We start from the raw sequence: 18,830 nt of genomic DNA, 5'->3' as shown, positions 1-18,830 counted from the left end.
GCCAGTTATGAGGAAAGTCATGTGATTTAGCATTTGAGTGTAGCTTTTCTTTGCAAGTAGAAATGCAGAGATCCATTAACATCCTCTTTCAGCTTCCTCCACACTATATCTCCTTCAACTATCATTAACATGCCAGCAAATACAGTCTGACTGCATGGCCACAGTGTCCACTCTCAGAAGATCCAGTGAAGCACAGGAGTGCATCAGTGATTGACAGATGGAAAGAAATTAAAACACTGCCACACAGTCTTTTCTTCCTCACCTGTTTGCTGAGCATCTCCCAACGTTTCTGCTTCTCCTCTAGGTCCTGCTGCCCCCAGCTGGCCAGGCCTGGTATTGCACTCTGCTGTACCGCTGCCACGTTCTCTCCCATTTGTTTCAGCGACGATTCCACTGCCTCCATCTCTCCCACATACTCCTACAAGCATGGAGAGACGAAAAATACCATATACACACATCAGGACTGCTGTTGTTTAACAAGGCATGTAAAGTCAAATCTAATAATAATAATAATAATAATAATCATCATTTTGGTTAAAAAACACTAAAAAGGGTGCAAAAAGGACAATATAAGTTAGAAACAATGTTGTCTAAATGAGTAAAAACAGTATAACTACAGACTATAAGCACAAAAAATTAGCCACAATGCATAAGCTAAACAAATGTGTTTATCTGGGTTTCAAAACACCAAATATTCTCTGAAATGCTACTGCATAAGAAAATGATCTTCCACCAGCTGAGCTGTAGAGTAAGCCTTCCTTGAAGAGGTCTGGATGGGCTTTAACGCTTCAACAGATCAGTATGATCTGCCGGAGCTTGGTCATTAAGAGCTTTAAATGTCAAACTGAGCTTGTAATGTAAAATGTCCATTATTTCAGAAGCCTTGTTAATGTAACCTTAGTTAAGGTTTACAGACACTCAGAAACCCCAACAATAAGCATTGGAGGACTGCTAATGTAGCAAGTAATTATACATCATTGTATATCATGTATATCATTTTCCCTGTAATATCGGCCAATTCTAATAATACTGTGGGTTGCTAATATCAGCCTATATTATCAGCCGAGCAACATATCAGTCGAACCCTAATGAACAGCTGATTGTTACTGTCGTTTTTTTGGCCGCATCATTGCTGGGATTTGAACTTACCATTGCAAAGGTGATGGAACAAAACCATTTCATATACAAACAGAATGTCAGACACTGCTAAAAAACATTTTTAAGCCTTCACTGCTTGTTAGCTACACTGGCCTCTGAGCTCCAGTGGAAAACTGCAAGGGCAACTTGTCTTTCTACTAATAACCTGTTCTGATACTTAAAAAGATATCAAAGCTTAGTTATTTGTTTGCAATAAAGTTTACTGGGTGAATGATTTGATCTCCAACCTTGCACTGGTTTAGCTCCTCCTGTAGTTTGTCTCCATGGCTGAGGGATCCCGAGTCTCTGGACAGCAATTCCTCCACAGCGTCCAGCCATCGGGACACCTCCTCACCCTGAACCTGCACACAGTGAGAAAGTATTACTGCAGTAACAAACTGAGAAGCAGTTAAACTTCAGAAAAGTGTCATCAAGGAGGTTAACTCTTGGAAGATGCAGTGTCAGCAATAAAAAGCAAGGTGTAATTTGATATAGATTTGTTTCTCACTCGTGGATCATTAAAACAAGTGGAGGAATTCTGTGGAAAGCGTTGATTTGAAACTTTCAATCCATACCGTATTTGTTCTAACCATAAGAAGTATAAGAGGAGCTATTTTATTATGGTTTGAATTTGATTAAATGTTATTTGTACAGTTTTGTACAGTGTTTGTTTTTGCCATACGTAAACACCAAACTAATTTTTAAAAGGTGGGATGCATCAATTCCGATACTGGTATCGGGTCTAGAGGACACTGTGTCGGAAACAAAGCCACTGTAGCGTTGACCGAGTGTGAGAATATAAATCGAAGTCTTCATCTGTGCACAATGTTCTATTCAAATGTACAGTGAGAGACACTAAATAAGATTTCTAAAATCGCACAGTGTATGCATGGCTTTAGAAGACATTCAACTACAGCTTAACCAGCCAAACAGAAGACTCCAAAAAGATGTAAAACTCAAAATGTGAGCTCTTCAAATTAGCCTCAGATGTAAATCCTGCTGTCACTGGGCTATAGAGACTGCTGATGAAAGAGACAGATGAGGATCAAAACTATGAAATATATTTTACTTACAGCTGTACAGAAGCGCTTTTCTGACATGGAACAAAACCCGCTGTTCTCCACTCTTTCCAAGTGAACTAATGTAACATCGCTAGCTGATGCACAACATTTAAAATCAGACAAAATTTGAACAACTTAACTGTTAAGGTATATTGCACTGATTTACAGTAATAACTACTTAATTCTAAGTATTTCAATACGTATCTGAATGGTATCGGCAAGAACCTAAAACATATACTCGGTCTGAAAAAATGGCACTTTATGGTATTGAGAAAAGAAAAAAAGAAAAAAAGAAAATTTTTTTTACAGAATGTAAAGAGAACATAAATGGAATGTAAATATAATTACTTAAATGTAATGTAAATTACATTTAAATGAACCTAAATCATGTAATTACATTTCAAATATATAGTAAAATGACAATAACAGCTTTACACCTCTAAGAGTTTGAGATTAGTTCATTTTTATTCATATACCAAAAGCAGCAAAAACAAAAAATCCAGCCATATCAGCGAAGGCATAAGACTAAGCCTTACTTGAGTATCCTTCAGGCTACCCAGAACGCACTGCAGCATGCCGAGCTTGTCTGCGGCTGTGACTGAGAGCTGAGTCCAGCGCTGGAGTTCAGCTGGGTCTGATACAGGCTGCTGCTGCTTCTCTATCTCTGCACAAAGAGCCTACAGGACACAGGAGTAAAAGACTACATTACCCATGAGCATCCCCCAAAGTATGTGATATACTGCTGCTCCAAAAACACAAACATAAAAACTGCAGTATAATATCCAAACCAGTAGATGGCAACACAATCACTTCAAATTCACACATGGACCGTTCTACCAAATTAGTTCAAACTGCGATTCGATTTAAAAATAATTAAGGATTCAGACCTATATATTTACAAGGGCTATGAAAGGGCTATTTAAACCGAAAAGCATTAACAGAGACAATAATAAGCTAAATATACATAAATCATCTTTTATAGGGCACTTTCTAATGGGAGGGCTGTCCCAAACCCTAACCCCTACATTTACACTTGTGAAAATAATACTTACAAATTTCTGTATTATTTTAATTTTTTTTCTTTTAAAGTGAAGCTGAAAGATGTACATTTATTTTGAGTTTAATTTTTTTAAATGAATATATATAAATAATGGAAATTATGTTGCTGGCTTTACACTGCGAACTTTTAGTGCAACTCAACATCTATTTGCATCAGAGTTTCACCACATAAAGCTGGCTGAGCCTTAGAACAATTCTAATGTGAGAACGTTTTTGCTGTTAGAATCTTTGAAGAGTTCTAGAAATTGAAATCCTGGTCAGTCGGTGTTCTACAGGTCCCGCTGTGTGCGCTGGGTCAGGGCAGAAGGACAGCAGAACTACACACCAAAAAATGAAAAAAGAGGTATTTGGAGCTGAAAACATCTGGTCTGTGGGCAGGGCAGTGTGCTGAGAGCGTGCCACGTCAAAACTGGTGCTGCTGAGAGACCCACACATACGGTGCAACTAACATCACTATCAACAAAGCAGGGCTGAACTTAAACCATATGTCTGCAGCTTGACCCACTATACAGAGTGCACTGGAGCAGTTTATTCACATGTCCTCAACACTGTGACCTGCAACAACAATCTTGATCAAAGTAAGGACAACTGATAGCACTGTGTGGCCTTACATGCTGGAGAAAGTAAGCTAGGCTGTACAGACTTCCTCTCTCTCTTTACTTCCTCTTTCTTTTATTGTCTTTCCTTACTACTTCCTTCCTTCTTCTCTCAGTGGTTCCTATCCTGAGACAATAAAGTTCTTCAGAGGTGTAACACGGCACCTAAAGCAATACTCCAGTGTTCAGCAATTGAACACCGAAGACATTCATTTTGATGAGTTTGTGTACTTCAATGAATACAAAACACAAATAATTCAAACACGCTTACAGTCACATGCAAAGGTTTTAACAACCCCAGCCAAATTACATTTTGTTGATTATCAACGGGAAAATATGTTAAAACATCCTCTACAGAGAGTAAATTTAAATGTGTCATTTTCTGCACATTTTAGTGCACAATTTCTGTTTATTTGCTGAGTTTAACACATTTAAGAAAACATAAAATATAAAAAGTGACATAACTTTTGCACAGTCCATATTTTATCTTCTATTTTCTTCCAATATGTTAAATTCAGCAAATCAACAGCAATCGTGCATTAAAATGTGAAGAAATGTGTAATTTGACCAGGGGCGCCCAACTTTTGCATATGACTGTGTAATAGAAGTTAATAAGCAGTTGCTTCAACAACTTAGACGGTGAATTCCTTTAAAGGGCCCATATCATGGAAAAACTACTTTTGGGAGTTTCAAAATGTACAGTTCACTGCCCAGTCTATTCGGTTCACATATAAACACATGTAAGGAAGTCTATTTTGAATTCACTGTTTGTGTGATGTCACAAAAACCAATACATACACACATATTCACCTATTTAGCCTATAGCAGTTTAGCCCCACCCATTCACACTGAATTTAGTGTGAGTGTTTCAGCCCTGATTGCTTTTTAAATTAGGAATAATACATTTCAGCCTGTTTAATTCTAATGAATAAAAGAGAGGTTCAGAACAAAATGGTCATGAGCCCTTGAATACACCCCAAATGACAGCCGTACAGACCTGAGCTTTGTCCACGGCCGCCTCAGTGGAGGGTGTGCCAGTGATATTGGCTGTAAGAGCTGAGAGTCTGGCCTCCAGCTTCGCCATAACATCACTCCGCTGCTCATCCTCCTGCAGCCTACTCACAGCTGAGAGACAGAAAGAAAGAAACAGGACTTAAAAATATAATGACCACTTTTGGACAGAAGAGGGCAAAAACGTCACGAGCTCTGCTTCCATTCAACTCGTTTTATGCAAAGAAAGTGTCTCCCCAAAAAGAATTTAAAGCAAAAACAAATATCGAATTAAAATGTCCCTCAAACAATAAATTCTCTTCACAAGCACAAATCTTTTTGTTTAAAAAAAAAAAATGTAATAAATGATCATGAACAGCCTTGTCACGATCATATAACATGAGCCCACCGCAATTATTTTTTTTTAGAAGTGTCAGCTTTCTCAAATCATGCATTTACGTCATAATAAAGAATATGAATTGGGTCGATTTTCCTTGGTTGGACTGAGGCAGATTCATGTAAACAAAAGCACAATTACTGAGGGTCTTACAAAAACTACAAAAGCGCAGCCTGTTCCATGTTGCTGTGACAACTTAATCTGTTACATTCAGCTTAACTCAATATTTGAATGAAAACATGGTAACTACAGGTCAGCAAGCACAAATGCATTTGTTCTCTTTCTTGTGTCTTTTTGTGTGTCTATGGGAGGCCTTAATCATTCGTCAGCCAGGTCAAAAAGAAATATTACAATGTTTTCAGAGCTCTCCCTTTTGTGAAGGCTTTTTTTTCGGCAAAATCTGTACTATTAAAGAAAAATCAAGATGCAAAAATGACCCAGTATGTGCTTCCATAGGATACAGAACAATTACAAGAGAAAAACAAGTGTAAAATGACTGATGGCTTTGAGTTTGTGGACTTAAAGAGTCAAAAACACTTTGCTGAAAGCCCTACTTCTAACATTTCTGAAATTCTCCCAGGGTTTATCTGCATAAGTAAGAGTCTAAAAGGATTCCCAGGGGCACCTCTGAATTTATGTTGACATCACAGCCATAAATAGGCTCTTTTCTCCTCCTCTAACTCCGTCCCTCGCTTTTATCTCTCACACTCGCTCCAAACGACACCCCATTCATTCCTTTCTGCCTCCCCAACATCAACGGCTTTACTAATGATTTACCTGCTGCATCATTCAACAGGGTTTACGACAGAATGAAAGAAAACAGAGAGACAGAGAGAGGAACAGATAGAGGTTAAATGAAAGAAGAGATAGAGAGGAGAAATACAAGAGAAGAGAAGAGAAGAGAAGAGAAGAGAAGAAAAAAAGAAAGAAAGACAGAAAGAAAGAATGCCAGAAAGAAGGAAAGAAAGAAAGAAAGGAAGGAATGAAAGAGAGGAAGAAAGAAGGACAGAAGGAAGAAGGAAAGGAAGAAAGTAAAGAAGAAAGGAAGGAAAGGATGAAAGAAAAGAAAGAAAGAATGCCAGAAAGAAGGAAAGAAAGAAAGGAAGGAATGAAAGAGAGGAAGAAAGAAGGACAGAAGGAAGAAGGAAAGGAAGAAAGTAAAGAAGAAAGGAAGGAAAGGATGAAAGAAAAGAAAGAAGGAAAAAAGGAAAGAAAAGAAAGAAATAAAGCCAGAAAGCCAGAAAGAAGGAAAGAAAGAAGGAAGGAAGGAAGGGAGGAAGGGAGGAAGGAAGGAAGGAAAGCAAGAAATAATATCAGAAGAAAGAAAGAAAGAAAGAAAGAATGAAAAGAAGGAAAGGAAAGGAAAGGAAAGGAAAGGAAGCAAGAAAGAAAAGAGAAAGAACGAAAGAAAGAGCCCTTCCTGAAAGAAAGTTGTTTTGCTTGGAACTCGTCCAGTAGTTGAGACTGTAAAAATCTCTAGGTGATCATCTTCCCTTCTCTACTACATATTAAATGAAGTAGAAGTGAAAGCACAGTGTGGCCCACAGACAGATCAGATAAAACAGTCCTGTAGTGTCTCCAAACACCACTACACTGCGCTCTGCACTGCAGCTGAGAGAAAAGCTGTAATTCAATGACTGTAAATCAGTCAGCAGATCAGATGCGTGAGCTTTAGTCACTTCCAACTCATTCCTGAGGTTCACTGAGGGCACAGCACTACTGAAATGTTCTGAGAAAGCAGGGATGTTCTGATTTTCTGGGCCATTACTGATAACTGATAATCTCACTGGTACCAATAATCCAGCATTTTAACAACTTTTTTGCATTTCAAAACAGTTCCACTCTATAAAATACATGCTGCTGTCATTAAAAACTCATATCTAAAACAGTGATTTGTTAAAAAAAAACGAAAAAACTTCAATGCACAGTTTTAAACTGTGATTCTATGGTCTTCTGATAAAATCATGAAAACCTTCCACACTGTTAACATTTTCACACTGCACCACCAGACTGAGACTGCATGCGTCATTATAGTCTGTATTTCCAATACTGGACCAATAAATTAATAATAATTAAAGGGCCCATATCACAGAAAACTGAACTTCCCTCACATTTTTGAAATAAAGACGTTTGAAGTAATATGTTCACACGGTTAACGTTTCAAACCATACCATTCACTCCCTAGTTTATATATGAGAACTAAAGTCCAAAAAAACAAAAGCAGCCTGTTTTGAACTCTTTTTGTGATGTCACAAGATCTCATTTACATGCATCTACCTATCCAGCCTACAGCAGTTTAAGCTTTGTCCTTTCATATTGAAGCTTCAGGGAGTGTTTCAGCTCTGAGTGCTTTTTGTATGAAGCACCATACAGAGCAGCCAATCAGAACAGAGCTTATTTAATATTCATGTATTTAAGTCTTAAAGGTACAGTAACAAATGCAGCCTGTTTAATTCTAGAGATAAAGAGAGGTTGAAAAATGAACATATAAAATGAATTATGACTATTTTTGGCACAGAAAATTGCACAAATAATGTAATTGGATCTCAAGAGAAAAAATAAAAATATATTTAGACCCTTTAAAGTTCACATTTATCCAACGCTGACATTGTGCACCCCTAGTTTACCTGCACTGATCTCCTGCTCCCTCGTCTTTAGTTGCTGAATGTCCTGGTTATAACGGGATTCAAGGGTAGCTGTGCTGGTTTTGACAGTGGCGGGGGTCCTGGGCTCCAAAGCCAGAGACTCTGCCTGGGCAGAGAGGTCCTGAAGACGAGGACTCAGAGCCAGCAGCCCTGCCAACTGGACCTGGCACAAGGACATGAACAGAAGCACACACAAACCACCGAATGAGCAATTAACATTGTTCTGTAATCACAATCCTGAAAGACAGACACCTGATCGCTCGTTGCTCCATAATAACCCGAACGAAAGAGTTTCTCATATCAGACAATTGCTGAGGTTTTAACAGGGCAGACTGGCCCTGGACCAGCACTTACAGATAAGTACAGTCCTATGCAAATATTTTAAACCCCTGGTCAAATTACACGGTTTGTTGATTTTTTGACAAACCCAATTCCAAAAGAGCTGGGACAGTATGTGAAACGCTATAAAAACAGAAAGTAGTGATTATTACATTCTGTTTGACGTATATTATTCACAATAAATTATATTTAACGTTCTACCTCATCAACTTTTGCTTTTTGTAAATATGCACTCATTCAAAATTTGATGCCTGCAACACATTCCCAAAAAAGCCATGACAGAACCACATTTAACACCGTGTTACATCACCTTTCCTTTAAGAAAAGCTAATCATCATTTGGGGTTTAAAGACACAAACTGATCCAGTTTTGAAAGTGTTGTTTTTTTGCCTTCAGCTATACAACTTTACAGGGTCTTTGCTGTCATATTTTTAGCTTAATAATGCAACACACATACTCTCCGGGAGGCATTTCTGGATTGTAGGCAGATCAGTATAGCACCCACTCTCTGACTACATGATCTTGCTGTTGAAACACTGCTGCGTGGCTGCTGTTGTCACACTGATGTAAGCAAGGACACGCCTGAAAAAGACAGCGTCTAGAAGGCAGCACATGCTGCTCCAAAATGTGTTGAGCATTAAATGGTGCTTTCACAGATGAACAGGTTACCCAATGTCCCCCTATGCCATGATAGACCCTGGCTTCAAAATGTTCTGTGTGCGTAAAAAGCGATTTCTTCCTTTTAGGGAACAATGAACCAACAGAAACCATACACATTCCATATACTTCCTGTGGTGTACCGCAACCTGCTGCAAGACTGCATGTGTAGTATGAACATTATAGAGCACTTTAGAGGGCAAAATCACAATATAACATTTTTTATAATGTTGTAACAAAAGGTTAAAAAAAAAGTACAAATTACTTAAAGGACTGCAACCCAACTGTTGCTTCTGACCCGTTCCACTGACCTGGCAGTCGTCTCTGAGCGTGTGCAGAGCTGGCCGGTCCGCTTTGGCACAGAGCCCGGCTGTGCGACTCAGCCAGGCCTCCGCATCCACCAGAGCCTGATCCAGAACCTGCAGCTCTACGGAGAACGCAGCCACTCGCTCTAAAACCGCAGCACGCTCCTGCAGGTCCTTCAGCAGCTTCTGACTGCTCTCCCACTCAGACGCCACAGAACTCACAGCAGAATGAGTCTGAGCTGAAGACAGGCCTTCTACAGGGAGAGAGACAGGCAGGCAGGCAAGCAGGAAGGATGAAAAGAAGGAAAGAATAAAGGAAAGAATAAGGAAAGAAAGAAGGATGGAAAGAAGGAAAAGAGAAAAAGGAAGAATTAAGAAGGAAAGAATGAAGGAAAGAAGTAAGGATGGAAAGACGGAAAGTAGGAAAAAAGACAGGAAGGAATTAAGGAAAGAATGAAGGAAGAAATAGAGGAAGAAAGGAAAGAAAATATAAAATAAGGAATGAATGAAGGCCAGTACGGAAGGAAAGAAGAAATAAAGAAAGTAAAGAAGGCGGGAAGAAATAAAAGGAAGGAAGTAATAAAGGAAAGAAGCAAGGTAGGAAAGAAAATATAAAGGAAGGAACGAAAGGAGGGAAGGAAGAAGCAAAGAAATAAAAGAAGTAAGGAAGGGAGGAAGGAAGGAAAAAATAAAAATAGGAAGGAAGGAAGGAAAAATAAAGGAAGGAAGGAAGAGAGGAAGCAAGGAAGGAGGGAAGGTATAAAGTTAGGAAGGAGGAAAGGAAGGAATAAAAGGTAGAAAGGAAGGAAATGAAAGAAGAAAGAAAAAAAGAAAAAAAATGTAACCACTTCTAAATCACTTCTCCTATCACTTCTCCAATTTTACAGAGAGGACAAATTAAGAAATGTTCAGTAATTGCAAGTAATGTCCATTTATGCTGGATAAGGAAGTGACCCTCAGTACTTCACCTTTATCTAACTGTTCTGCCAACTTTTCTCCTCTTTCAATCACTTCTTTCACTCGTTGTTCTTTCTCTCTGAGTTTCCCCTCCAGGTCCTGGAAAGATCAGACAAAAGACACGTTGTAGAGCCCTGAGCCAACAGCTTTTCTCCAGCCTCTTCTCTTTCATAAACAACGGTTACACACATTTCAAACAAATCACACATGACAGAAAAGAACTGTACAAAAACGTTCTACAGATTTAGGGAAATGAATGTTGAGCCTTTTTAATTGGGTCACTGGTGATACATTAATGAGGGTAAAATCACAGAGAGAGGTCGGGCACTAACAGCTTAATGGGAATTGTAGTTTTCATTTAGTTATTTATTTTTATACCTGTACTTTTTGCTTTAGGTCAGGAGGCTCTCCAGAGGTCAGTGCTTGTGCTGAATTCTTCCATGTAGCCAACCAGGTCAGAAGCTCAGGAACATCAACGTCCCCGCTATTCAATACACACAGAGCAATTAAACCATTAAGTCATTTAATCTGTAAAAGTTGTGGTCATCATTAGCGATGACACAAGCATGCTGTGAGCTCCTACATTAAAATACATTTTAAATTAGCAGCTAACTTCTGAAGAAAGTACAACATTTACATGAAAGTATAAAACTCCTCATAGCAGGTTCACCACTAAACTCTCTTTATACGCTTTTCTCACTCATAAAAGAGCCGAGAAACTGAAAAGGCAGATTCTAAGATCAGACAAAAGACACGTTGTAGAGCCCTGAGCCAACAGCTTTTCTCCAGCCTCTTCTCTTTCATAAACAACGGTTACACACATTTCAAACAAATCACACATGACAGAAAATAACTGTAAACCATTAAGTCATTTTAATTTGTATCACATTTGTGCATGTGTGTAAGAAAGAGGATATATTTTATCATGAATTAATATGTCGTGAATATAATCTTTGCAAAACATTTTTTACATTTTTTGCTCTCATCATTGCTTGATGTCAAAATAAAACATTAGGTGCAGACTCAAAACTGCCAATACAGGGTGGAAAGTAAAAGTAAACGTAATTCATGTCACTACATAATTAATAATGTAGTACTACAGCACACCGAAAGTAATAACTCCTGACTCAAGTCTTAACAGCCTATCTGTGAGTGTGGCCGCGTGCGCCCTTACAGTTTCCTCAGTTCCGTGTCTGTGTCGAGGTGTCGTCTCTTTGGCGGGGCTGGCGGTGGAAGCTCTTGGTCACTGCTAGTCACCGTGTGCTCAAACCGCTCCACCACCGTGCTGACGGTCTCCATGACGACCCACTCCTGCACCTGAGGCATCCCGGCAACAGTCACCGCCAGAGTAACCTTGGTGACGAGACAGATTGATACGTCTCTTTTAAAAGACAGACTCAAGAAAGACAAGCAGCACAGAGAAATCAGAACCTACCAACCAACAACATGAGAGCAGTGAGCAGTGAGAGAGACTGTGAGAGAGAGAGAGAGAGAGAGAGAGAGAGAGAGAGAGAGAGAGAGAGAGAGAGAAACAAATGTGTGCCAAGGAGAAGGGGTTGGAGGGGGCTGACTGAAAACCCCAGGGAGAGACCGTTTCCATGGCGATTCCCCTAAATTTGGGGCTATGACAGAATGCACAGGTGTGTACACAGAGCTCAGGTGTGCTCATGTGCTCCAGTGTGCGTGTGTGTGTGTGTGTGTGTGAGCGTGTGTGTGTACATATGAGAAAGTCATCTAGTCCTGAAACGCAAACACTGTGAGAACCATGCAGTTGGAGGTCACTGTTATTTGCTCTAAATTCAGTCTTTGATTAAACGTAAGGGTGTAAATACCAGACCTCACTTCAGGACAGAATAAAATACATCATGATATCTCAAACTTTGCCAAAATGCTGTTTGATTTGATTCTAACCATTTTAAAAAATACACAGAAAACAAATGAATGGAGAAACTGTTCACACAGCAGTGAAAATACAGACAACGAACAACAGGCCAAGCTTTTTGGACTTTGTTATACTTTATATAACATTATTATAATCAATCATAATTAATTTTTACATTCAAAATTGATGCAGTTGAATCATCACCTTTAGATCAATGCCCTGCGATAAATCATGCATTTTTAACCCCTAATGTAACTCATACTTCTGAAAGGTAGTGTTTATACAGTCTGTGAGGGCAGCCTGCACATATAGTCCCTCAACATGGGCCCATATTCTACATTTTTTCATATTTTATTTTTTTCTTGAAGTTCCCTTGTAACATCATTGTGGTTTATGGCCAAAAAGGGCCACAATTAATTTTTATATGCCCATTTTCTAACCACTTTAAATCCCTTAGAATTAAACAATCTTTCTGTTACTATGGAGAAGAACTTTTAAGAACTATGTTCTAAATGGCTGCTCTGTATTATGCCTCATTCAAAAAGCACTCACAGCTGAAAAAACTCCCCAGAACTTCAGTGTGAGTGGGTGGAGCTAAACTGCTGTGGGCATCACAGAAACAGTGAATTCAAATGGCACTCTTTTTGCAACTTAGTTTCCACATATGGACTGCATGGACTGGGGAGTGAATGGTATGTTTAGAAACTTGGTGGGATGGGAAATTTGGTTTGAATACCCCTTTAAAGTCATTGTGGATTGGAGATCAAAATGTACTATACACAAACTAACAAGGTAGAAAAGGCTGCCTTTAACACAAAGCCACCCAAGAGAACAACCACCACCACAGAGACAACATTAGCAGCATCTCTTCAAGAACATCACCAGGAGATGCAAACACAGCATGCCCTCCATCATGTCCCCCACTCATAAAAGTGCACAAACCAATAAACATTCAGTGTGTGTGTATGTTTACCTGGTTGGAGCAGTCCTCCAGTCTCTGGACCAGGTTGTCCCAGCGCTGGGTCAGCTCCTCTGTGTCGGCCTCGATGTGCTGGGCAGCTTCGGGATTCTTCAGCAGCAGGATCACGTCATGACCTGCATCAGACAGAGCGCCCAGCACCCGCCGCTTCTGAGCCATGTCCTCCTTCAGGCTCTGCCAGGGGTCGGGGGTCAAAATCATCAAACTCAGCACGGGTCAATTCAATCACTGAACTAACTTCAACCAGGTCAAATTTAAACCCTTCAAGGCCTCACAGAGCTGAAGCTAGAAGTACAGTGTTGAAGGTGTGTGGACCTTAATTAAAAAACAACAGCTCTGAGTTGCTGCGTGTCGTTCAGCGTGCGGTCATGTTAGTCTTCAGTTCTGCTGATTGTTAACTATGTGACTACTTACTTGTATGCTTATTAAATCAGTCAAGAGGGAACTCTGTGGCCGTTGCCATGCTGCATTATACTGATATTATGGATTTAAACTAGACCCAGGAGCCACAAGCAAGTTAAAGTGCCTCTGCATGTTAAACATGTCTTGCCTCTTATCTACTTTTAGGCTAAAGGAGAAAATTGTGTGCATTTAATTTTTGCTTTAAGTGCAGGAAATCACTATCTAATAGACCCTTCTGAGGAAATCTCAAACTGAAACTCAGTGTCCAGTTCAGATGATCTAATCTGATGCATTAATTAGAAAGAATTAATCCGCTCTTGTGTAATGCCTCCAAAAGAAGTAATCCTGAAAGTGTGGGTTAGGCTACTCACCGCTAGTCTGCGAACATTAGTGTTTATTTCACTGGGGTCTTTGAAATCGCTGGTCTGCACCTCACTTAGGGCCTTCTCTCTCTCTGCAAGCCATGTTCTGAACAAGTTCTGAAAACAGCAAAAACACATAAACCACACAATGTAACAAACCAGCAAAATAAACAGAGGCCAAGTGGTGACCACAGGGGTGGGCAATTTGAGGATATGGTACTGTTATTGTTATGAAGTGTCGTAATGCACTTTGTGTATATTATGGGTATTTTCAGTACTTCTAGAATACAATACAGCTGCAACTATCATAAAGTGGAATTCCATAGATTTTTCTGATTTTCAGCATGATTAAACGGTTAAGGTGCCATGAAAATCATTCAGATTTGTCTGACGTGGAATGCTCCATGAATGGTCAGGACCCCACAGGACCACCACAGAGCAGGTATTATTCGGGTGGTGGATCATTCTCAACGCTGCAGTGACACTGACGCAGTGGTGGTGTGTTGCATGTTGTGCTGGTGCGAGTGGATCAGACACAGCAGTGCTGCTGGAGTTTTTAAAAACTGTGTCCACTCACTGTCCACTAGACACTCCTACCTTGTTGGTCCACCTTTTAGATGTAAAGTCGAGAAAGTAGCTCATCTGTTGCTGGACAGTTTAACAGTTTGGTTGGTGGACGAATCTCAGATCAACAGTGACACTGAGGTGTTTAAAAACTCCAGCAGCACTGCTGTGTCTGATCCACTCAGACCAGCACAACACACCACCACCACATCAGTCTCACTACAGTGCTGAGAATGATCCACCACCCAAATGATACCTGCTCTGTGGTGGTCCTGCGGGGGTCCTGACCATTGAAGTACAGGGTGAAAGGGGGATAAAGTATGCAGAGAAACAGATGGACTACAGTCTGTAATTGTAGAACTACAAAGTGCTCCTGTATGGTAAGTAGAGCTGATAAATTGGACAAAGCATGTAGAAACAAGGAGGTGACCTTGATAGAATAAAGTGGCTGGTCAGTGTATAATAACAGAAAAGGCATATAATAACAAAACAAAAATATTGCGAAACTCTGAAAATTTCTACAAGTTTTGTGATGTATTTTTGCCGCATCGTCTACTCGTCGTTACTATCTACTAGAGCAGCCAAAGTTACTGACCTGGTCATCCAGGAGCTGCTGCCACACCAGTAGGATCTCCTCTAGCTTATTCCAGCGCTCCTCAGTCCAGCGACACACTGCAGCCCAGCGCTCTCCCAGAGACTGCAGGAGAGAAGAGAGAGAGAGATATATCAAGAGGCTTCTCACTTAGAGATTCACAGGCATGTTTCAGTCTCTAAATGCTGTACAAAGTGCTTCAGACCAGCCACAACTGCTCTGCTCACACCTCACAGACTACCAAGTGAGCCTCCAGCCTCGATATACTCTCTTTCTCGAGCTGCCCTTTACATCTCAGACTCTGCCGTGCGATCATTTTTCAAGAACGATTCTGGCTAGGGCTAAAAAAGCACATCCTCAGATCCAGATAAGCGAGCTCTGCTTCCCTGTCAAACGTTAATGCCATAATCCAGCCTGAGCTGCAGCAGAACAGCGCAGGCATTAAGGTACAAAGAGTACCACGTTTCATTAAAGACCAGAGAGTAAGTGACAGAGCACAAGCATATCTTTTAAATTACTCTCACCATCTCTGTCTCTCTCAGGGCCTATCAACACGTTTTCACCTGTCCTCTCAATCTCCCTATACTATTTCACAAGTACATTCATATAGAAAAAAAAATCGTGTCCATTGCATACTTCGTCCATTGCAAGTGTCAAAGTGATGATGCGTTGTTAAGCTGTGATGATGCTGTCTGCAGCTTGTTCCCATCAATTTAACTTACAGCGAAAGAACAAAATGCTCTATCATGATGACATTTTCCAGAACAAAAAGCTCTTGCTTTATTGAACAAAATTGTGCTTTATCGGTTTGACATTTCCATCAGCACCTTCACGAATACTGCAGACCGCTTACACATTTTCAGCACCGTTCTGAACTTTTCTTTCTATTTTGTTAATATTTTGTATGCAAGAATTTATTATTATAAAAGAATCAAATTTTCTTCAATTATAATAATTTTAATACGTTTTATGTAAAAGGTTAATGAATAATGAGGCAAACGCAATAAAACAAAAAAAGAACTATATGTAGGGGAGGTCAATGCCTCATTTATCGAAGGTGCTTTGATTGTAAAGTGAGCGCACACAAATTTCAAAAGCAGTTTTGTTATTCATAACATTTGGCAGGGGTACAATCAAACTCACGTCTGGCAGGGGTGCGAGTAAATTTGAGCGTAATAGTTTAACAACTTGAAAATGAAATGCTTAATTTGTGGTTAACAAACCGAAACTATTCTGAGTATCATATATAACACCAATAATAAGAATAATACTAATAATTTGTGCACATGACAATCCAGTAGAAAAGTTGACTTATTTTACATGCACATTGGTATAAAGAAACGCTGCAGCAATTCCGTGTTTCATTTAAAGACGTATTACTCTGTGCTTTTGTTTCATTCTACAGGCTCTGCTCACAAAATAAACAATATAAACCACGACTAGTTCAGAAGCTTCTCATAGACTGAAATAATACAGCACTTAAATCTGCTATGTTAGGAAAATAATCTCACAAAAAAAAAAAAAAGATGTTTTGTTTATTTTACATTTTATTCTTTCTAGTGGTTAATTTCAACAATATAAAGTGTGGTCACTAGGGACAGCTGTGCTTGACCTCAAACTCAGCCATTGGCTCACGAGCTGCTGAATGCTGTAGTTTTATTGGCTCCCTACTGAAACATCTGGACGAATTAGGGCATGCTTGATGCAGATGATATTTAAATGAGCACTAAAGCTGATTCATCAACTGCGGTCAAATCTTGGTCGTTCCCATATCGTACAATAGTTTCATGGAAATAAAATGACAATGCAAAGAGAATGGAATTAAAAGTTCTTCAAAGCCTCTACGAACTCAAAGGATCACTCTCTAATCAACAGATCCGTCAAATTCAATCTCTTGGCAAACATAAGCCAGGTAAAAAATAAAACAAAAGGATGTAGAAAGCTGGCTGCTTGGTGAGCTGGAATCTGACATATCTAGCCTGGCTGGAGCGTCTCTGAAGAGATTAACTTTAAGCGCAGTATCATACCTGCAGTTGGTCCTCCAGTGCAGCAGTGGCGCTCTCTCCACTGTTCTCATCCACCACCACTACCATATGAGTCAGAGAATTCACCTTCACCTGCTCTGCCTCCAGGTCATTCTGCAGACCCTAAACACAAACACAAGAGAGTAATAACAGGTTAACCAAGACGGGAAAGTCAAAGGTTACATTAGAGTTCAGTGACATTCGCAATAAAACTGAATGTTTTAGGGTTGGAAGTTAATTCACTGTGGTGTACAGGTCCAGAAGGCAATTCAAGTAACTAAGGCTAAGAAAGATTAGACTGGAGAATTCTCAGTAACGGTGTAAAGTTAGAGTACGTTAACAGTGGTTCTCCATTCCATCCTGGACCTCGAGTATCACTGCACTGCACATTTTACAGTTTTCCCAGTTGACAATACAGCATAACAGTGTCAATTTCAAACTTACGAATTCTCAATAACTGTGTAAATTAGAGATAATTAACAGTGTAAACTTCAGACTACAGAATTTTCAATAAAAGCAAAAACAGAGATAAATAGTAAACATTCGCAGTGTAAATTTCAGAACGAGAAATCTCAATAACAAAGTTAATTAACAGTCTAAATTTCAGTTTAGAGAATTCTTAACAGAGTAACAGAGCAAAATGTAACCGTGTACATTCTTAATAAAAGAGTACAGCACAAATATAGGCTAAAGATTCTCAATAACAGCGTAAATCAGTGAAAATTAACAGCATAAATTTCAAAGTAGAAAAATTGTGAATATTGACAGTGTAAATTTCAGACTGTAAAGTTCAATAACAGAATAAATTGGTGTAAAATAAGTGTAAATTTCAGGTTAGAGAATTCTTAACAGTGTAAATTAACAGTGCAAATTTTACACTAAAGAACTCTCAATAACAGTGTAAATTAGTGAAAATTAACAGCATAAATTCAGAGTAGAGAATTCTCAATGACAGCACAAAATAGTAAAAATCAACAGAATTTCTAACCAGAGAATTCTCAATAGAAGAGAAAATTGTGAATACTGACAGTGTAAAGTTCAGAATAAGAGAATAAATTAGAGTAAATTAACAGTGTAAATTAGAGAAATCAGAGATTAGAATTAGAGAATTCTTAACAACACTGTAAACTGGCAAAATGTAACTGTACACCACACTAGAGAATTCCTAATAACAGTGTAAATTAAAAGTGTACATTTCAGGCTAGAGAATTCTCAATAAAAGTGTAAAGTAAGAGTAAATTTCAGACTAGACAATTTTCCATAATGGAGTGAATGAGCTCAAAAGCAGACTTGATCTATGTCTGAGGTTCACAGTGAACCTCTGACTCACTAACTCATTAATCGCTAGTCACCACTGTGATTTTCCACATGACTAAAAGCTGAAGAGGAACCTGCTGAGAGAGGTAATCATGAGAAATGAGGCGTTCAGAGAGAGTTAATGTCTTTCTATTTGAGCAGCAACTGCCTCTTTAAAGCCGTATCAGTTCTCTGAGGACGGTTTAAATGTTGACCAGATTCTTTACGGTCTCTGTGTTCGTGTTCATTCTTCTTGTTGAACTCATTGAGATCTCTGGTGATCATTCATTCATTATCTTTCTCTCCTCTCCTCTTTAAACTCCCTCTCTCTTTATGTCTCCCATTAATGGAAATCTGTGAAAGCTTTTTCATGTACTTGATCACTGAAGAGGAGGAACAAACTATAACATTAACACAAATACAAGCATGAGCACAGGGCAGGCACACTCGCACACTCTCTCTGCAGAAGCGTGAGAAACTGATCACTCATTAACTAGAGTGGAATGGAAAAGATTTAAATGTAGAACTCATGTAGACGCCACAGGATAATTAAAAAATAATTAAATTAAGCCACAGGATAATTTTA

The 18,830-nt window shown here is 39.2% G+C and overlaps 1 protein-coding gene across 6 annotated transcripts in view; it reads right to left on the bottom strand.

The window, feature by feature from the left end:
- Positions 1-18,830, bottom strand: part of LOC118821931 (utrophin-like) — a 301,986-nt gene that overhangs the window by 218,551 nt on the left and 64,605 nt on the right. For 5 of the 6 annotated variants that reach the window (XM_036590622.1, XM_036590621.1, XM_036590626.1 and 2 more), the window contains 13 exons: positions 16,952-17,071; positions 14,928-15,029; positions 13,778-13,885; positions 12,999-13,178; positions 11,318-11,496; positions 10,522-10,627; positions 10,155-10,242; positions 9,193-9,440; positions 7,868-8,048; positions 4,851-4,978; positions 2,735-2,875; positions 1,386-1,499; positions 263-418 (listed from right to left, as the gene is read on the bottom strand). In XM_036590622.1, the coding sequence (XP_036446515.1) occupies positions 263-418; positions 1,386-1,499; positions 2,735-2,875; positions 4,851-4,978; positions 7,868-8,048; positions 9,193-9,440; positions 10,155-10,242; positions 10,522-10,627; positions 11,318-11,496; positions 12,999-13,178; positions 13,778-13,885; positions 14,928-15,029; positions 16,952-17,071 (1,851 nt within the window). The remainder of the gene's footprint in view (positions 1-262; positions 419-1,385; positions 1,500-2,734; positions 2,876-4,850; positions 4,979-7,867; positions 8,049-9,192; positions 9,441-10,154; positions 10,243-10,521; positions 10,628-11,317; positions 11,497-12,998; positions 13,179-13,777; positions 13,886-14,927; positions 15,030-16,951; positions 17,072-18,830) is intronic. The other variant, XM_036590623.1, reaches the window with a different exon arrangement.

Source organism: Colossoma macropomum, unplaced genomic scaffold (genome assembly GCF_904425465.1).
Source record: "Colossoma macropomum unplaced genomic scaffold, Colossoma_macropomum, whole genome shotgun sequence".
Lineage (NCBI taxonomy): Eukaryota > Metazoa > Chordata > Actinopteri > Characiformes > Serrasalmidae > Colossoma > Colossoma macropomum.
Note: the sequence above shows the minus strand (reverse complement) of the source record. Positions and strands in the feature narration are given on the sequence as shown.